The sequence below is a fragment of the Archocentrus centrarchus genome, chromosome 11, assembly GCF_007364275.1.
Source record: "Archocentrus centrarchus isolate MPI-CPG fArcCen1 chromosome 11, fArcCen1, whole genome shotgun sequence".
Taxonomy (NCBI): Eukaryota; Metazoa; Chordata; class Actinopteri; order Cichliformes; family Cichlidae; genus Archocentrus; species Archocentrus centrarchus.
In genome coordinates, this window is record NC_044356.1 from 7315402 (window position 1) to 7335171 (window position 19770).

At 42.5% G+C, this 19770-nt stretch overlaps 2 protein-coding genes across 3 annotated transcripts; one reads left to right on the forward strand and one right to left on the reverse strand.

The window, feature by feature from the left end:
- Positions 1 to 408: 408 nt before the first annotated feature.
- Positions 409 to 12268, reverse strand: LOC115788630 (uncharacterized). Of its 2 annotated transcripts, XM_030741750.1 has the most exons (7): positions 12112 to 12268; positions 2915 to 3145; positions 2197 to 2325; positions 1910 to 2103; positions 1605 to 1752; positions 1309 to 1513; positions 409 to 867 (listed from the first exon to the last, which is right to left on the reverse strand). In XM_030741750.1, the coding sequence occupies exons 2-7, from the start codon at positions 3125 to 3127 to the stop codon at positions 566 to 568; spliced, it is 1191 nt and encodes a 396-aa protein (XP_030597610.1). In that variant the 5' UTR covers positions 3128 to 3145; positions 12112 to 12268; the 3' UTR covers positions 409 to 565. The 2 variants fall into 2 exon arrangements, with proteins under 2 accessions (XP_030597610.1, XP_030597611.1); XM_030741751.1 differs by lacking the exon at positions 12112 to 12268 and having other exon boundaries at positions 2197 to 2369; positions 2915 to 3141.
- On the forward strand, positions 12119 to 14895 carry LOC115788202 (hepatic lectin-like). The gene is made up of 7 exons (XM_030741149.1): positions 12119 to 12170; positions 13374 to 13472; positions 13677 to 13754; positions 13980 to 14045; positions 14189 to 14340; positions 14456 to 14580; positions 14670 to 14895. Exons 1-7 carry the CDS (start codon positions 12119 to 12121, stop codon positions 14893 to 14895), a joined length of 798 nt encoding a protein of 265 aa, XP_030597009.1.
- Positions 14896 to 19770: the final 4875 nt, after the last annotated feature.

Genomic DNA, 19770 nt, shown 5'->3' on the forward strand with positions numbered 1-19770 from the left:
GATATAGATGTGTAATTCATCTAACATTGAATATTAGCTAAAGAGGGTGCAGAGTTTGTATTTCAAGCCAACATCACACCAGCTTAATTGACCAGGTTTTCCTACAGAGGAACCTTTTATAAAATCAGCTTGGGTAGTGTTGGCATATATACTAACCTGCAGCCTCTGCAGCTTATCAGTAACACGTTTCCTCATCCTGTTTGATGGGTGGTTTTCTCTGTAATCACATTGTCTTTTTTACTTGGTTGTCCTTAGGTTTCAAGCCCAGTTTGATGTTTATAACATGGTTTGGGAGTGGAACAGTAGTCGGTAACTGCGGTTTTCATTATGTAATTATTAAATGTTACATTGTTTAAATGATATACAAGCTTGGGTGTTACACAAAATTAGAATTTTAAAAAAGAATTAGAGAATTGCAAGTTCTCCTTTATTGCCAACAATCAGAAACAAGATTGTAAATACAAATTATTTGAACTGTTATAAATTGAAACAGCTTGTAGTTTTCTCTGTAATAAATTTTTTTTGGAGAAGTTTACTCGTTTCTTCATTGAATACCACTAATGGATCACACACAACATCTGGTGATGTCAATAAGAAACCTAACAGCATCTTTAAAGGGTCCATAGTTATGATGAACCACGTTTTGGTAAAGTGAAAACAAGTCAAAATGAGAACCAAACTCTGTTTCAGTCCACTGTTTGGCTTCTTCAGAGGAGAAAGGCTCCAGTCCAAAAATGGAATCTCTCTTCAAGGCTGATCCCACCTCCTGCTGATACAGGTCAGCTGCAGCGGCACCATTAGGCAGAAGTTCCTCAGGAATTTTTGCAGGACACCCCCCTTTAGCCAGTTCATTTGGTATTCCTTTTCCTGCATGACACACAAGTGTGTTTTAAGGGTTTACAAATGAATGAGTTAAAATTTACTTGGTATAGTAAAGTGAACATAACTGCAACAAATTCACAGCATTTAGAAATATGAGCTTATCTTATTACTTTAGTGTTGCTTCAAAGGGGTGATTATGTGTTCATTGAACAGATCTAGATATAAATACAACAATAAAAGGAAATCTACACAAAATAGCAAAATACCCAAATAACTCAGGACAAATCGATGAGGTATTTTATAAATTGAAGCTGCCCCATCTATTGAAAATTTCAGTCAGTAGTGAATATACAGATATGCAAATAAGCTACACATTTGTAAATGCAGTTCATATCAAAATTTACTACAGAGTGGTAAACTAAATTTAAATTGCTTTGTGAACAAAATATTCTTGTAACAGAGCCAGTAAAAAGGAATGAATCATACCTGGGATTCTGTGTGCATTCCATGCCTCTACAACATTAGTGATACCAATCCTGGCCATCTGGCATGTCAAGTTTGACACACAGTACTTGGATGTGCTGTCCTCCATGTCCAGTTCCTCCATGTCCACCAGTTGTACCAAAGCAGTCTTCAGAGGATAGTTGACTCGGGCATTTACCTCTGACCACATTCTCTCAATCACATGGTTCTGTGCATATTTTAAAACAGCATGACTCGACTTATTCTCATCTGAAATGAGTTTACAAAAAAAAGAAAATATTTTACCACCACATTGTTACCCTTGTAGAAGGTGTCTGAATGTAGGGCTGCCTCTGACAATTGTATCTGTATTGTGCCAGCCTTTCCTGGATGAACAGTGCCAGGTAAAACTCCTTCCCACAGTCAACTCTGACCTGATCCCACAGTCCACAAGAAAGCAGAGCAGGTCTGAAGATAAAACACACAAACATAAACCCTTTAAACCTAACAAGCATCCCAGCCACTCCTAAAGTAACGATAAAAAAAGTATTTAGTTAAAACTGGACGGAGCAATAATAGACTGAGGAATAAATGAATACTAGTAGCAGTAGTCAGGTTATTTTACCTGTACACATCCTCGTAAATGATGATGATGTTTTTTACCGGCATGGTGGAATGACTGACAATCTTCTTGCTGAAACCATCAATAGCCATGACATGGGTCACTCCAAACATAACAAGTTTTTCATTTTGATCTAAGTGAAGCTTATGACCCATGTATTCTGCATTGTAGGGTATGGGGTTGAGATTTCGGGCACCCTAAAATCAAACAAACTATAAATACTCAATATATTTGCAAGATTTAGATTCTCAACACCAGTGCTCTACTGGAAAACTGGTATTTAACATTACCTGCTGTCTTGCTGCATGATAGGGTTGATGAATGCTTCTCAACACTTTGCCCACTCTGCCTTCAGAAGCTTTAATGCCTTTTGCAGAAAGATATCCAGTCATCATTTTTCGACCAAAAGATGATCCAGTCTAGAAGTGGGGGGGGGGAGACAGACTTCACAGGTCACTACATGCTTGGAGAAAAAAAATGGGAAGCTTGTTATGTTTGCAAAGCCCAACATAGTGACTTAAAAAAAAAGTTTAAGCACAGAAGCTGACAGTTTATCCATAGAGGCACTAAATAGGGAAGAATACTGTTAAAAATAACTTTACATTTCCAGTGGAATGTTTGGAGAAGTAAGACTGTTAATACTTATCATGTTAATAATGTGACAAGTGAAATATATTATTTGGATAAATTATGTGTATAGTCCTTCCATGCATTTTTATCCACGTATCCAGTTCAATGTGGGAGACTCTCACCCTCACCCCTCTGGCAGCTGGAGCCTATCCCAGCTGCCAGAGGGGTGAGAGGTGGGTTACAGCCTGGACAGGTCGCCAGTCTCTCGCAGGGCTAACAGTGTATTAGCCATTTAATTGAATCTGTAAATTGTAGCATACGACTGATGTCTGGCTTCCCATTAGCTTGTAGTCAGCTTTTTAGCTATATTAATGTAGCCATTGCATATTTCACAAAAAGCATTCATCATAAAAATAATTATAACAATGAAAAACTTACCTCAGCAATACCTTCAGCGACTTCAACTTCAAGCTGGCTGTCTGAACAGAATTGTGTGAGCAGCCCCTGCTCAGCACACCATCTCCGCACATTCCTCTCAGAAAAACCCCGTCTTGTTCCGAAGTGGGTGCATAACATTGATGCGATTTCGCTACAACACTTGCCATTTATTCTGCTTACTGCAATAAAATCTGCATATTCGTGCAACGACATGTCTTCTTAGATGTATATGTTGCAGGTCCCAGCTGACACAGGGACTCCGGTAACAAAAAGAGTGTCTGTAAAGCAATTGTAGAGTGGAAGTAAGAAGCACACCAACACTCATGTCTTTCTCCAGACCGCGTATATTAATAATTTTGTTTCAACTCATTTACAATACATTTCAATGCTTTAAATGTCCAGTACAAACCATCTAGATAGATAAAAATCAAAATGGAGTGGCATCCTGCTCTCATTCATTTCTTATTACACAGAACTAGATGCAATTACAACTTTTCCACCTCCAGGTGACTCTTAGGAATGCTGGTAAACAATGTATATATACTGTAGTTTCAATGTACTATAGGTTCCTATTTCAATAGTGCAAAACTCAGTGCATCACCTGTGCTTTCGCCTAAGCATGTTAAGCTCATTTATAATTGGACTTAGCTCTTTGAAATTTTACTTAACTATAAACTCTCTTGGTTGTAACATACTTCCCTAATACATAAAGTTAACACTGACAGTCTGGCATTAACACAACAACACTAATAATCTGGAACTATGCATCATTCTATGCTTATAAAACTCATCAAGCCACATCAGGAGTTATACAAAGGAGATTGGGAGACATGTACATATGAATGAGGTGATCAATATGATAATGTCGACCCCTTTAACCACATTTTAAGCGTGAATTCAATGTCGAGAGGAAAATGCTCATTATCGCGAGAAAGACGATCATTAACGCGAGACTAGCAAAGCGAGCGGCGCGGCTCAGCTCTACCTCCGTTACCGATCGCGGCTCAGCTCTACCGCCGTTACCGATCGCGGCTCAGCGATCCTCAATAAAACAGTCATCGCAAGTCACGGCGATCATCCTACGCAGTGACTAAACAATCCGAGCATGATGAACAGCTTAAGGCTTTAACTCACAGTTGTTCAACTGGATACCGACCTGTAAAGCAATTGTAGAGTGGAAGTAAGAAGCACACCAACACTCATGTCTTTCTCCAGACCGCGTATAAGCGTGAGCAGGAAGTTGCACCAGCTTATGCAGCCGGGACTGAGAGGTGCGCATAGGTTCCGCTCCTCCACAATATCATTTAAACAGGACTACTTATACAAAGTAAACGATTATAAGCTCAATACTCATGTAGGCTATAAGGTAACACTTATAAAGTGGCATTTAAAATTGCAACCTTTAAACACTATTGTGGTTACATCATTTAGATGGGCCACACGCTCCCCAACAACAAAAGTGACTCCTGGAACTTGACTTTAATAACTCAAAAACCTCTTATAACCCTTAAGAGTCTCTTATCATAAGAAACGTCTCAGCAATGTCTTTTCAAGTGTCTTTTTGTCGCTTTCTTTTTTTTTTCTAAAGTTCAAGCGCAGGAAATGGGGGATGCGCCTGGTAGGTATGATGTTACGGGTGCAGAGTAGAAGGGTTGGGGGTAAGAAGAACAATAATATAGAAAAGGATACTGTGCACGCTGAACGCCGACTGCGTTCACCATCGGGCAAGGCTGGTATGTGGGGCGACCCAGTGACGGGTACGTGAAGACCATGTTTGGACGCCTCCGTCTGGTGGACTGCCTCAGATGGTGTGACGACCCCGGTTGGACCTCACGCTGCAGTTCAGGACTAGATGCTGGCTCGGGATCGAGTACTAGTCGCGAAGCAGGATCTGCGATATCCTCCTCTTGATGAAGGGGTCGGCTTTCCTCCAAACTGTCATCCTGTTCACTGTCAGAGTTCTCCGCTTCTATAGCAATATCTCTTATTTGTTCTGGTTGACGACAAGGTCCCTCCGATCGACGTGTCTGACTTGGGGTGGGCCTGTTTTGTGATTCACTCCAACCTTGTTGTTCCGGATGCTGACTCCCGATTTGTGCATGTCTGGGCACGCGAAACCAATAGAGAGGCGCATCATCTTCAGAGTCACTTGCCTCGGGACTTAATATCTGTGTGGGAGTTTTTGATCTTTCTGCCGGGTTCCTGTTTCTCTTTTGTTTTCGTGAGGCTTCGTGAGGGTCTTGGGCTATCTCTACTGGTAGGTCATTCACTTGTAATAGCAGGTTTCTATGCAGAGTACGAATGGGACGATTTCCGGTTTCTGGGCTTACTTTGTAGACCGGGTTCTCTCCAACTTGCTCTCTCACAATGTAGACCATCTGCTCCCAATAGGGCCTTAGTTTGCCAGGTCCTCCTCTTTCACTGAGATTACGTACCAGTACTCTGTCTCCAGGCTGCAAGGTTACTCCTTTACATTTCTTGTCATAGTTTGTTTTTCCCCTGAAACTTGACTGTTGACTGTTTGCGCATGCTATTCTGTAGGCTTCTGTCATTTTTCCTGCCCACTTCTTGGCATATCCCTGTGCCGTCTCATCTCCATCTTCTGCCATAAGGCCAAAAAGGAGATCCACTGGGAGGCGGGGGTGTCTGCCATACAACAGGTAATATGGGGAAAAGCCTGTGGCCTCGTGCCTTGTGCAATTATAGGCGTGGATGATATGGGGGAGGTGGTCTTTCCAGTTATGCTTTTCTTTCTCCCCTAGTGTGCGGAGCATCTGTAACAATGTCCGGTTTAGTCTTTCTGTAGGGTTGCATTGTGGGTGGTAGGGAGACGTCCGGGAGTGACCTACACCTGCCAGCTGTCTGAGAGCTTTGAAAAGTTCATTTTCGAATTCCCTGCCTTGATCGTGGTGGAGTTTGGCGGGATATCCAAATTTGGGAATGAAGTCGTTGAAGAGCCGATCTGCTGCTGTTTTAGCTGCTTTGTTCTTGGTGGGGTAGGCTTGTGCGAACCGGGTGAAGTGGTCAACCACCACTAAAATGTACTCAAACCCACCTTTGGAAGCTTCTAAGTGTAGGAAATCTATGCACACAAGCTCCAGGGGTGAATTGGATGTTATGCTACCCATTGGGGCCCTCTCATGTGTTGCTGGCTTTTTCTGTTTAATGCATGGACACTTTCTGGTGACGTACTCTTCTACCTCTTTCTTCATAAAAGGCCAATAAAACCGCTCTCTGGCTAGACCGAGGACTTTTTCCACTCCAACATGGCCCATGTTATTATGAAGGTGGGTCAGAGCTGTCTGCCGATAAGTAGCTGGTAGGACAAGTTGTTTGCGTGTTGTTGTCTTCCTGTACAGGAGGCCATTATCTATGTGCAATCTGCTCCACTCTCTCAAAAGTCTCTTAGTGTTTGTATCAAGTTTACCTTTGTTGTCCTCATTTGGTGTAATATTGTCTTCCTTCATCTTCAGGACTTTTCCAATGACAGGATCTTGGCGCTGTCCCTGAACCAATTCATCATGGCTGATTGTGTGAAGGGACCCTCTGAGAGGCTGGTTAGATGAGGCTAGGTTGAGGGCTGCTACCCAAGGCACATCCCCCTGCTTAGCTCTCCTGCTCCCTTCCCATACTGCTCCAACCGCTTCCTCTGGAAGCTCCTCAGAACACTGCTCCATGAAGGTATTGATGTCAAGGGGGCAGCGAGAAAGCACATCCGCATCAGTGTTGGCTTTCCCTGATCGATACTTTATGTCGAAGTGGTAATCTGCTAACTGCCCCACCCAACGGTGTCCCACTGCATTTAGTTTTGCTGTGCTTAGGACATACGTTAGGGGATTATTGTCCGTGAAAATGGTGAAATGAGGGGCATAGAAAAGATAGTCCTTAAACTTGTCACAAACTGCCCACTTGAGGGCTAAAAACTCGAGTTTGCCACTGTGCAAGTGGTAGTTTTGTTCGGCGGGTGTCAATGTGCGGGACCCGTACCCAATTACTCTCATCTTGTCATCCTGCTTTTGATAAAGGACTGCTCCCAGGCCTTTTTGAGATGCATCCGTGTGGAGTATGAAGGGACGGGTGAAGTCCGGGTATGCTAACACTGGTGGTTGGGTCAGCATGTCGATCAGCTGCTCAAGTATCTTTTGGTGTTCTTCGTTCCATTGTACTGGAGCTCGAGATGATTGTTGAGGGTACTTCACTCTGCCTCTGGTCGGTTTAGTCTGAGCTATGTCAGATTGGATTTGGAGTAGGTCGTACAGGGGCTTGGCAATGCGTGAAAAGTCCTGTACATATGCCCGATAGTAGCTCAGGAACCCCAAAAGCTGTCGCACACCCCCAACTGTTTGTGGTCTTTTGTGTTTGAGCGCCTGCACTGCCTCAATGTCTTTGGGATCCACCTTTACGCCATCTGCAGACACCAAGCGCCCAACATATCGGACCTCATTGCGGAACAACTCGCACTTCTCAGGCTTTAGTTTTACTCCATGACGCTGTAAAGCCTGCAACACTTTGCGCAGCACTTGGACATGTTCAACAAATGACTTGGAGAAGCATAACACATCGTCCAGGTAGGGGATGCAGCATTCATCCCTGAGTGTGTCGAGCATCTCCTCCATGCTCCGTTGGAAAGCTGCTGGTGCATTTGACAGCCCGAAGGGTATTCGTACCCATTCGTAAAGGCCCCATGGTGTGGTGAAGGCGGTCAGGTACCTGGACCCTTCTGCTATGAAACCCTGATGGTAGGCTTTACCCTGATCCAGGATTGAGAACCAGCTGTAGCCCCCAAGTGAGTCCGTGAGATCCTGGATTCGAGGGAGCGGATGACGATCTGGCACTGTTTTGTTGTTAAGAAGGCGATAGTCAATACACAACCGTAGAGTTCCATCCTTCTTTCTCACACAGATCACAGGGGCTGCGTAAGGTGACTGTGACTTTACAATCCATCCTTTGATTAGCAGTTCTTGGATATACTCCTTGACTTCGCGGTAAAGGGGCTTCGGGATGGAAGCATAGGCCCTTTGGACTGGCGTGTCGTCTTTGAGTCGGATGTCCATTTGCAATGACGGGATACGGCCTATGTTGCTGCTGTCACGGGAAAACGCCTCACACTCTTCCCTCAGCACCTTCTCCACTGCCTGTTGTTGGTCTGGACTCAGGTGACTAAGACTGACTGGTGGTAACCAGGACTCAGCAGGGGAGACCTTAGGAGAGGTAGATTGGGCCGCCTCCACGGATGTTACTGTGGCTGGCATGGTTTGGGGCAACTCTACAGGGTCTTGTTCTATTACTTTAGCGACATGCTGGATCGTGCCTAGTGTGGTTCTTTTTGGTAAAATTACTTCATGCTTTGAGTGGTTGGAGATGGGGATCTTAACAAGGGGTTTTTGGTTGTTATTAATCTCTAGGAGTCCTTCTCCAACACTCAAATGTCTTAAAGCGACATTCTCTTCTGCAGGTTCATAAAGCACAAGGGGGTCAGCGGTGTCAAAGTTCTGGGGCACCCTACACCAAACCTGCACTGCTTTACCTGCTGGAATGGTTACATTGTCCTTACCAACTCTTACTGTGACTGGGTCACAGTCACCATTTTGTGGCACTTGAATAAAACTAACCATGGCCACAACTTGTTCTTCATCCAACCCAAAAGCTCGGCGTAGGAGACTCAGTAAAATGGTATTAGCATCTTCATCTGATTCCTGTTGTTGGATGATTGCCCCTAAAACATTAGCTCCTACTAGTGGCTGGGGGAGGGTCAGACTACTTACTAGGAAGGGGGCCTGCACGGTTAGATTTGGATCCTCGTGACCAGAAAGAGTGACTGTGAGTTCAACCCACCCCTCATAAGGAACGGCTTGGCCATTGACTGCATACACTTCTAGTCCATCATCTAGAAGCTCTTGTAGTGGTCTAACTGGATAGCTGGGAATGTGTGTCTTCGCCCACTGTCTGTCTACTATGCTCACTTGGGAACCCGAGTCAAATAACGCCGAAACTGGATAACCATTAATCAAACATTTCAGGAGACTCTTCTTCCCGACCAAGGGAACTTTACAGCCCGCAGTAGTTCGATAGGGGGGTGCATAGGATTTGTTCCTCTTGCGTTTGGTTTGCTCTCCAGTCCATTTACGGGGTTGCTTGGCAGACATTACTGGCTGGGACTGGGGTCTGGTACCGGTCTCTGACTGTCCCTCAACAGAGACCGATTCCAGTTTCCCTGAAACTTGGTGCGCTTTAAGCATCCAACTGCTCTATGGCCTAGTTCTCCACACACAAAGCAGTGACTACAGTCCTGCAACTTCTGTTCAGTGCACTTTGGACAAAGGGCTCCCCTCTTAGTGGAAGCTGTAGGCCGATTGGTTGAACGCTGATGGTGGCTACTGGGTTGTGGTGGAGGAGAATATGGATGGGTATGAGGAGAGCCTTGGACGGGCGCTGATGGGGAAAAGTGGTGGGGGTTCACAGCTTTCAGTTCCATTAGGCTGGCTACCATGTTGGTCAGAGTCTCTACTTGGGCAGTGAGTTGTTTGATTGTCTGAGAGGTTTGGTAATCCTTGGTTTCCTTTTCCTCAGTTTCAGCTGCTACACTTTGGGCATGTATTGTCTTTTGACGGGGTGTTTGGCCTAATCTCCGCTGGCGTTCATTCTCATCACTTATTATTTTAGTGACTTCGCTAAGGATCTCTTCATCTGTGACATTTCTATTCAGGGTGAGGGGTCTCAGTCTCTGTCTCATGTCAGCATACTTAACCCCCAGGCCTTGGTAGATTGTGTGCAGGAACACTTCCTGAATGGTTTTCGGGTCATAGGAAATGTCTACGCTGCCCTGCCTTGACTGGAAGGTTAGCTTTTGTTTGAGCCCAATCATCCGATACAAAAACTGCTGGGGTGATTCTTGTTCACTTTGCCTAGCACACATTAACTCCTGAAACATCTCAGTTGTTGCCTTTTCTCCCAGGTGGGACCTGAGGAAGCCTTGGAGTTCAGGGAGGGACAGTTCATCTTTGAGCATGAGCATGTCCCTGAAGGTGCCAGGTTTGACGATTCTAAGTACTCCCCTCACAATTTCTGTTTCGGTAACCCCTTCTTTTAGTCCCTCATTGATTTGCTTTGTGAGACTGTTATAGCTGATTTCCGAACTATTGTCTCCTATTTGTCCTCCAAATACTTTGAATTCTCTACGTGGGAGGTAGGAAAGGTCTCTTATGATGACTGGTCTCTCTGGGCTGAGGTGTGAGCGACTGAGGGAGTCAGAGTGGCTTTGATCACCGGCCATTACAGCTGGTCGGGGAACCGCTGCTTCGTACTGCTTCAATCTCTCCCCCAGATCCTCATACACTTTCCTCAGGTCCTCTATCGACTGTGTCTCTGTACTTGCGTTTGTATGGAGGTCTGTTTGATTTTCAGGGGAGGCTGGTGTTTCTGGTGGCAAATCTGATGGATGAGGGCTAGGCATGTTTGGCGGTGCAGCTCCAGAGGGATTATCTACTGTTCTGACTTGAATGGCTTGGCTGATTAGGTCATTTAATGACAGCAGATGGCTCATGCCTTCGTCCTCAAGTCCTAGGAGAGTCTCTGACTGGATGTAGGAGGTGAGATAGTTCATGCAGCCCTCAATATCATCCTGGTTGAAAGGTGCTGTGTCTTGAATGTCTGCAGCTATGTTCCTTGCTAGCTCAAAAAGTTTAGTGTCTGAGAGCAGGAACAAGCGCCTCCTAATGCTCCATGTCAGTTCCTTCCGTGCAGTTGACATGTGTGTTTTCTCTGGTTTAGCTCTGTGGCAAATAGAGTGTGTTGTCTTTCCGTTGCAGCCGTGCAGCTCCCTGATGAGGCAAAGATCCTTCTCACCTTGATCTTCCTCCGTGGACACTCACTGGCTTGCGTGGCCGTAGCAACACCTAGGTCGTGGTTATCTTGTGGTTCTGTTATCACTGGATCCCCCCTAAGACTCAAAGGGAGGGATCCCGGACGAGCCCCCACAGTTTGTTGCAGGTCCCAGCTGACACAGGGACTCCGGTAACAAAAAGAGTGTCTGTAAAGCAATTGTAGAGTGGAAGTAAGAAGCACACCAACACTCATGTCTTTCTCCAGACCGCGTATATTAATAATTTTGTTTCAACTCATTTACAATACATTTCAATGCTTTAAATGTCCAGTACAAACCATCTAGATAGATAAAAATCAAAATGGAGTGGCATCCTGCTCTCATTCATTTCTTATTACACAGAACTAGATGCAATTACAACTTTTCCACCTCCAGGTGACTCTTAGGAATGCTGGTAAACAATGTATATATACTGTAGTTTCAATGTACTATAGGTTCCTATTTCAATAGTGCAAAACTCAGTGCATCACCTGTGCTTTCGCCTAAGCATGTTAAGCTCATTTATAATTGGACTTAGCTCTTTGAAATTTTACTTAACTATAAACTCTCTTGGTTGTAACATACTTCCCTAATACATAAAGTTAACACTGACAGTCTGGCATTAACACAACAACACTAATAATCTGGAACTATGCATCATTCTATGCTTATAAAACTCATCAAGCCACATCAGGAGTTATACAAAGGAGATTGGGAGACATGTACATATGAATGAGGTGATCAATATGATAATGTCGACCCCTTTAACCACATTTTAAGCGTGAATTCAATGTCGAGAGGAAAATGCTCATTATCGCGAGAAAGACGATCATTAACGCGAGACTAGCAAAGCGAGCGGCGCGGCTCAGCTCTACCTCCGTTACCGATCGCGGCTCAGCTCTACCGCCGTTACCGATCGCGGCTCAGCGATCCTCAATAAAACAGTCATCGCAAGTCACGGCGATCATCCTACGCAGTGACTAAACAATCCGAGCATGATGAACAGCTTAAGGCTTTAACTCACAGTTGTTCAACTGGATACCGACCTGTAAAGCAATTGTAGAGTGGAAGTAAGAAGCACACCAACACTCATGTCTTTCTCCAGACCGCGTATAAGCGTGAGCAGGAAGTTGCACCAGCTTATGCAGCCGGGACTGAGAGGTGCGCATAGGTTCCGCTCCTCCACAATATCATTTAAACAGGACTACTTATACAAAGTAAACGATTATAAGCTCAATACTCATGTAGGCTATAAGGTAACACTTATAAAGTGGCATTTAAAATTGCAACCTTTAAACACTATTGTGGTTACATCATTTAGATGGGCCACATATATGTGAATCATGGCTCCTAATCAAATCAAACGTACCGCCAATGTCTGCGTGTGCCGCGAGAGTTCGATCATTTCCGGGTCAAGATACAAAAATGAAGAAAAATGAGAAATCCGATTTCCACGCCGGATTTTTAAAATCCATTTTTAAATTTTTAATCAGGAAACAAAAATCAGGAAACGGTTCGTTTTCCGTTTTTAAACTTTGAAACTAAAATCGGGAAACGAGGCGTTTCCCGTTTTTCGTTTTCTGATTCCTAAACGAAAATCCGTTGGCCGCAAAATACACGGACCCAGTTGGATATGTCATCGATTCTTGGAGCTCGTGGAGACCTGTGTGCCTCTCAGCTCTGGAGATCGAGGACGTTGAAGACGTCTACATATTCGGCTATTTGGTAGCGGTATCTCTTCTGTTTGGGCTCGGAGGATACCAGGAAATCTGAGTTACCAGGAAATTAAGAAAATCTGGGCAGCATTTCGACATCAGCCGAGGCTGCAGACCCAGGTGGATGGGCTGTGCGGGGCCGTACAAACTCAGACTCAAAGCCTGTTGGACCTGAGCCGTAAAGCGGACGGGTAGTCCAACTGAGAACGTGCTCGCAGGCGAGAGGGGTTCATTCTGGAGATAAGGTTCGGTTCGGCACGGTGAGGACGGTAACAAATGAATTTGGAATATTGGATTACTGAATGGGTTCCCCAGTGAGACTGAAGGCTGTTGGAAAAAAACATGCAGCCTGTTCCAAAACAACATCTGCATTATCAGGAATTCGGCTCCCTAGCCGGCCTTGGGCTGGTAATCATATCTCTCCAGGACAATGTGTGATTGTTGCTCTTCCCCTCAGCCCTCTCTGTGATTTGTGAAGCTGGATCTGGTGTACCACGGCCACTGATGAACTTCCATCACTATCAGCGAACTGTTTTGTCTAGGAGCTGACATCTGGCTCAACAATGCCCCCACCCTCTCGTCTCCGTCTGCATCCCCTCCTTCCCCACCATATTGCTATCCTGGCTTTAAGTGTGCAAATATGCTTTGCTATGGTGGTTTTTTTGGACTATGGTACGGTGCTCATCTTGTTTTAAGAAGGCTGATACTCACTGTGTGATGTTTCCTGTTGGTGTGAAACATCTTAACCAACATGTTCCTTTATCAGCACTCATCTTCAACAGTGTACTATAATAATAATCCTTCATTATATTTATGACATGCCTGTGTACTTGTGGGTCAGCCCTCTGACCTCCAGCATCTGTCTCCTCCAAATGTTGATCAGGTGAAGCTCCTGACTCTCAGCATGCAAAATCAAACAGAGGGTCACTGCTGGTTTCTGGTGTTCTCCTGGCTGCTGCTCTCATTGTTATTTACCGTCTCTGTGAGTTTGTGTTTGCCTTCATTTTTGAACTTAACAAAATCAATGATGTGATTTCCTGTAAATCAAATGAGGATAAAAACATTTAGAGTCAAAGTGTCAAATCCTGCAGAATGTGCAGATTGGCTCAGCCATCAGATGACTTCAGTGTTTTAATGGTCTGCAGCAAATTAAAGATGATCTTTGTTTCTCTTATTTTTGAATCAGTGTTTGAAATCATGAGAACAAAGGAGAACCTCAAAAACCTGGAAGATCACAGAATGAAGTGTGAAAATAATCTGACAGGTAAACAAATACTGTGATATTTGGTCACACTTGTTCCAAACCTTCAGTCTGACTCAAACTGCTGACACAGCTGAGTATGATCCAGTCCTGCTTCTTCATTTAGAACATTTTGATCCAAAGTGAAGCATTTTTAATTCAAGCTTTAGAAACTAAAGGACCAAAGAAAATAAACCACAGTCCTCATCAATGACTGATTAAAGTTGTTTTTATCCTTTATTCTAACAGAGACGCTCTCTAAAGTAAAAGCATGCAGCACTGTGCAGCCCACCTGTCCCACACCTGGAGAAAAAAGTAAGTTATGGATTTAGTGTTTGACACATCTGTATCCTCTGATTAAAGAAACATTGATGGACTGACAGAAAAACTGAGTTCACACAAACATGAAGAGTGATTTCTTCCATCTGACTGAAGTCTTTGCTGTAATCTCTTCAAAGATGAATCCTGTTATACATGTAAAGCAGGCTGGGAGCATCATGGAGGAAAGTGCTATCATTTCTCCATCAGTAAATCCTCCTGGAGCCAGAGCAGAGCTGAATGTAGAGCTAAAGGAGGAGACCTGGTTAAGATAGACAGCAGGGAGGAGCAGGTATGAAACACTGCTGCAGCTTCATGTTCTCACATGTTTGATCACATCTTTATGTTTCATCATCTCAGCACAGAAAAGTCTAACAAGGTCATTTTCATCATCTGTTTCTGTTCAGAGGTTCCTGGATGGAAGAGTGAGAAACTTAATGAATGAAGCTGAGGACAAGTTCTGGATCGGACTGACAGACTCAGCAGCAGAGGGCAGATGGATGTGGGTGGACAACACACCACTGACTGAAAGGTTTGATTGTTGTAAAATATATTTTTAATTTCCAGAATCAAAGTTTCCAGTTTTTACTGAACCAGTTCTTTCTGTTCTTCATCTCTTAGTTTGAAGTTTTGGAGCAACAAAGAGCCAGATAACTGGAATGGAACAAAAGGGGAACATCCTGATGGAGAGGACTGTGCAAGGATGGGAGAAAAAGGTGGAGCTAAAGATCTGAATTTGTGGTTTGATGCAGTCTGCTCAAATCCTCACAAAAGTATTTGTGAGAAAGCAGAAGTAACTGGACATCTTAAATGTTTCTTGAATCCATTTCAGCCTGTTGAAAACTGAGCTGCAGTTTTTAAAGTAATCTCACAAAAAGAAAAAAACAAAACAAACAAATATAATAAATATGAAATGTTATGTATCTGATGTTATTGATGTGATTATGTGCAACAAATGTTGGACCACATGTGAAATTTATTAAACAGTTTTCAATAATGAATCCTCGTCTTTTTGTAACTTTTAAACAATTAAAATAATCATAAATCATTTTGGATCCAGTGAATCAGTGAACACATCATAAAACTACAGAAGAAACTATGAAGTATCATCACCTTTACAGGAGTAATGGATGTCAGTGTGAATAAAACTGGACCTTTACTGTGTTTAACACCTGATTGGTCTGACACCACGCTGAGCTGTTATAACTGACAGACACATAAATGTTGTTGTATCTGCGCTCAGCTGCACTGCAGTCTGATATGATCATTTATTATTACATATGTGCTGTTAGCTCCTGTAAAACTGATCAGCCCAAATCAGCAGTTATGATATTTCCCTGTGGCCTGCAGAGGGCTTTCATCATCTGCATCCAGTTCAGCCTGTGAAACAGCAACTTTTAGAGGTGATGTCACAGAGAGAAAAATCAACCTTCATCAAATTAAATGAATATTTTACATCTGGAAGGTTTTCTTGTTCTGATCTGATTATTATTTACAACAAAGTGGGAGCACGTGAGGAATTATTCATTTATATTTTATTAATATTTCTGCTCTGAAAAAATAAAGGTATAAAAATGAAATGCTTTTATAAAAAGATTAAAAACTGAGAATTAAAGCAAACGTTCAAAGAAGATAAAGACAAACTAAAGGCAGCGAGCAAACATCAGTGTTTCCTGCAAATGTTGCACCTGTGAGAATAAAATCAACATTAAACACAGTGGATAAAATACCTCATGTAGAAAAGCTCAGCTCCTCCTCAGGAAAATGTCATCACTTCATTTTCTGAAATAATCTGAAATATATAACCTCATTCTCACAGCTGAGGTTATATATTTACTGACGTTTAAACCAAACAGGAAAAACTGATGTTTGTTTTTGCATTTTGTGAAAACAACATGTTAAAATATCATCTCAGCAGTTCCTCATTTTGTTTTGCCTTCACGTTTTCTTTCCTGCCTCTCTCTCATTAATCTTCTCATGTTAAAACACTGAACGTGGCCTCCAGCTGTATTTCTTCTTTCTTTCTTGCTAACGATCTGCTGGAATTGCAAACGTGTTGCTGCATCTGCGTGTGTCTGAAATCTTGTTCATATCTTGGGGTGCAGGTTACAGAATAAAGCACCTTTCAGCAGTTATTCTGACAGGAGGAACCTGTCATGGTCCTGGGTCGGTGGCCCAGTGTTTTGTGTTCTCTTGGTTCTGTTTCAGTTATTTCTCTGATTATGTTTATTAGTTCTCTTTTGTATTCCTGTTTATTTCTAGTCCCTTGTGTTTCCCTATGTCAGGTCTGCGTCTCTGTCCCATGTCTGTGTGCCAGTTCCCCGTGTCAAGTCTGAGTGTACCTTGTTTAGTCACTTCCTGTTTTATTTTGACAGTCTTGTGTTCATCGTGCTTTGTTTAGTTTTGCTTCCCCTGTTATTAGTTTCATTTGCTTCACCTGCTGTGCCCTGCTGTTTCCTTTTGCCCTGATTACCTGATGTGTATTTAAGCCCTCAGTTTTCATCTGTTCTTTGTTGTGTCATCATTAGTGTTCCCTTGTTGTGTGTGTGTTTGTCCCAGCATCATTGTTTTGTATTTAGTTCTAGCACCTGTCCAGCTCCAGGTTAGCTGAGTGTATGGTTTCTTGTGTTTTCCTAATAAACCACCTTTAAGTTCTATTTTGTCTGGTTCTGCATCCTGGGGTCCAATCCTGCCTGTCACACAACAACTATGACAGAACCAGACTGTAGATGAAGCCTCCTCCCTCCTCTTTACTCAACAGGAAGTTTTTTAGTAGCTGTGAAACACAAATTTGTCATTTAGTCTTTTTTCTGAGGTGAAAGCAAGTCATAAGGAAACCACCAGAGTGAGTGTTTGTTTCCATCTATTTTCTATGAAATGCAAAAGGAACTGAATCTAGAATAAATGACAAAAATAACAAATAATGTAACATGTTGTTGTTACATGTACTTTCATATTCAGGACTTCATGGCTGACCACCACCCAACCCATGATAACACCAACAGTAACAGGCGTGACTAATGTAAACTTAATGTAGCAAACCTTAATGACATTAATATAGTTCATAATCTGGATTTAGAGAAAGCTTATAAAAATATAGATTCTTCACAGAAGGCAGAACCTCAGCATGAAGTTAATTATCTCACAGCAGTTCATTTGTTTAACAGCCTGCTGATTAAATTACAGATATTATAACAGGTTCTAGCATGAAGTCATGACTAATTAAGTTCTATATGATCTGCTCCACTTTGAAGGTGTAGTTTATAACAGTCATGAACAGCTGATGGAGCTGCACATGAATCATGGGATGGAATTTAAAGAGTTTGAAGTCGTGTTTGAAGTAGCTACAAGTCGTGTCAAATCCACAGGGAGAAGATCGTGTTGGAGGCTGTGACCTGAACTGAAGACAAATCCTGGGGGGGGTGGAGTAATTTTCATTGATAAAGCCCCATTCTGCTTGTTTGGGGCATCCAGAAAAATGATTGTCCAGACAAGAAAAGGTGAGTCCCTGAGCACCCCGAGAACATTCATGCTTGGGGCTGAGAACACAGCCATGATTAAAGCCTGGTCCCAAAACATCCTCTGAGGCAGCTTCTCCCAGCCATCCAAGAACAGTTTGGTGAAGAGAAATGCCTTTTCCTGCATCATGGAGCACCCTGCCATGAGGCAAAGTCATAACTAAGTTTCTCGAGGAACAAAACATTGAAATTTTGGGTCCATGGCCAGAAAACTCCACAAATCTTAATCCCACTGGGAACTTGTGGTCAATCCTCAACAGTTGGGTTCACAAACAAAACCCACAAACTCTCAGCATTGATTACACAAGAATGGGCTGAAATCAGAGGTCTTAAAACAGAAGGACCAACACTGCAATTATGTAACTGTCAATGAACTCTTTGAAGCTTATTTCAGAATATCAGAAAAAAGATCTAAAAACAGTGTTTACATCCCTGATTTATTTGAATATTTGACCTTTTATGGGAAATACTTTGCACATTTATTTCATGAGACAGAGCAATCCTGATGATGATCCTGATGATGTTTTTCTTTATTGTTCTTTCTTTGTTTGATGATGACGGTGGATTCAGTGAAGATGGAGAAAAAATAACTACGACTCTTTCATGCTCATGAGCACAGTCAGTGATATAATTAAACTCTTTCTCTGCAACCATCAAAAAGAATAAAATCTTATCACCTCGTGACCCTGTGACCTCTTTTCTTTAATAAAATATGTGTCATTTATTTTATCCACACAAAAAAAGATGTATTTATTTCAATTAGCATGAATTTAAAGCAGCCGCCTGTGGAGCAGAGGTGTAACCCCCCCCCCCCATCTGACAGGAAGTTGTTTTTGACGTTGTGAAACTTCTTTCAGTCTCACTGATGATCGCGTAGTGACAGTCACAACATGCCTGAAGAAGAAGTTCTTTACTCTAAAGTGAGGTTTATTAAAGCAAACAGGGAGAGCGGTGGTGAGTCTTATATTCATCTTTATAAAGAGTAATTAACCTTCATGAGGAGTCATAAGAAAAACCTCAAAACAGCAGTTTGTGTTTGACGACTTTTTAAATATCTGATTATAGTGAATCGGTACGGCAACAATCCAGTTTAATGTTTTGTCTTCCAGAAAGAGTTTTCCCATCAGCTGCTCCCACTTTTTCTGAAGGAAAGATCTCAAGGACTCGGCCGCCCACAGCAGAGCTGCCTGGTAGGTAATAACTACGTTTTAATTAACAGGAGGATGAACTCTGACCTGCAGTCAGTTTCTATCATGGAGCAAAAAGCCACTGGGTTCATCTGAATCTATGTTCATGTTTTCCAGCATAAAAATGTGTTGTTCAGTCACACTGAGCGCTGAAGAATGTTACTTAAGAAGAAGAAAGAAAGAGCTTTATTTGTCACATACATATACATGCAGTGAGATTCATTCTCTGCATTTAACCCATCACACACATGGAGTATGTAGTACACACAGCACAGCATGGAGCAGGGGGCAGCCAAAGGGCGCCCGGGGAACAACCTGGGGGGTGGGCTTGCTCAGGGACCCACAGTGATGCCAGCCCGAGGATTTGAACCAGGGTCCTCTCAGTGATGAACCCTCTTCTTCTCCCCTAGGCCACCACTCCCGGCTTTTTTTTTTTTTTTATTACTGTATGTAAAGAAAAGTTATTACAATTAATGCAACAAATAGTTCAGTTTCCATTCAGTTTAATTTATGTAGCAGTAATTCAGCACAGCAGTCATTAGACAGAAATCCCCAACAATCAGACGACCCTCTGTGAGCAAACACTTGGTGACAGAGTCACTTTAAACATTTACAGTAGTACTGTTAAACAAAGTGTTTTTGTCCTATGTGTGGTAAATTAAAGGCAATAAATATATTTGTTAGTTTAAGACCCTTTTAATGGAATAATTTTAATGTAATTGCTAAGAAGGGAAAAGTTATGAATTTGGGTACAAAAATGTCCATAAACTTTCAGCAGTGTCAGATTGTGTCAGTGTTAAAAATGAGTGAAGTAAAATTAATATAGATGTAGCACATGTGTAACTTAGTGTGACTCATTTTTTTCTTGTTTCCTTTTTAACTGAAAAGTTATCTTGATGTAAAAGTTAATTAAAAATGAGAAATTAGCTTTGAAGGAGTAAACTTATTTTGCACCTGAGTAAAAACGACACAAATCTCACATTCAGAATTCAGTCAGATTTAAAAGACAGAATAAAA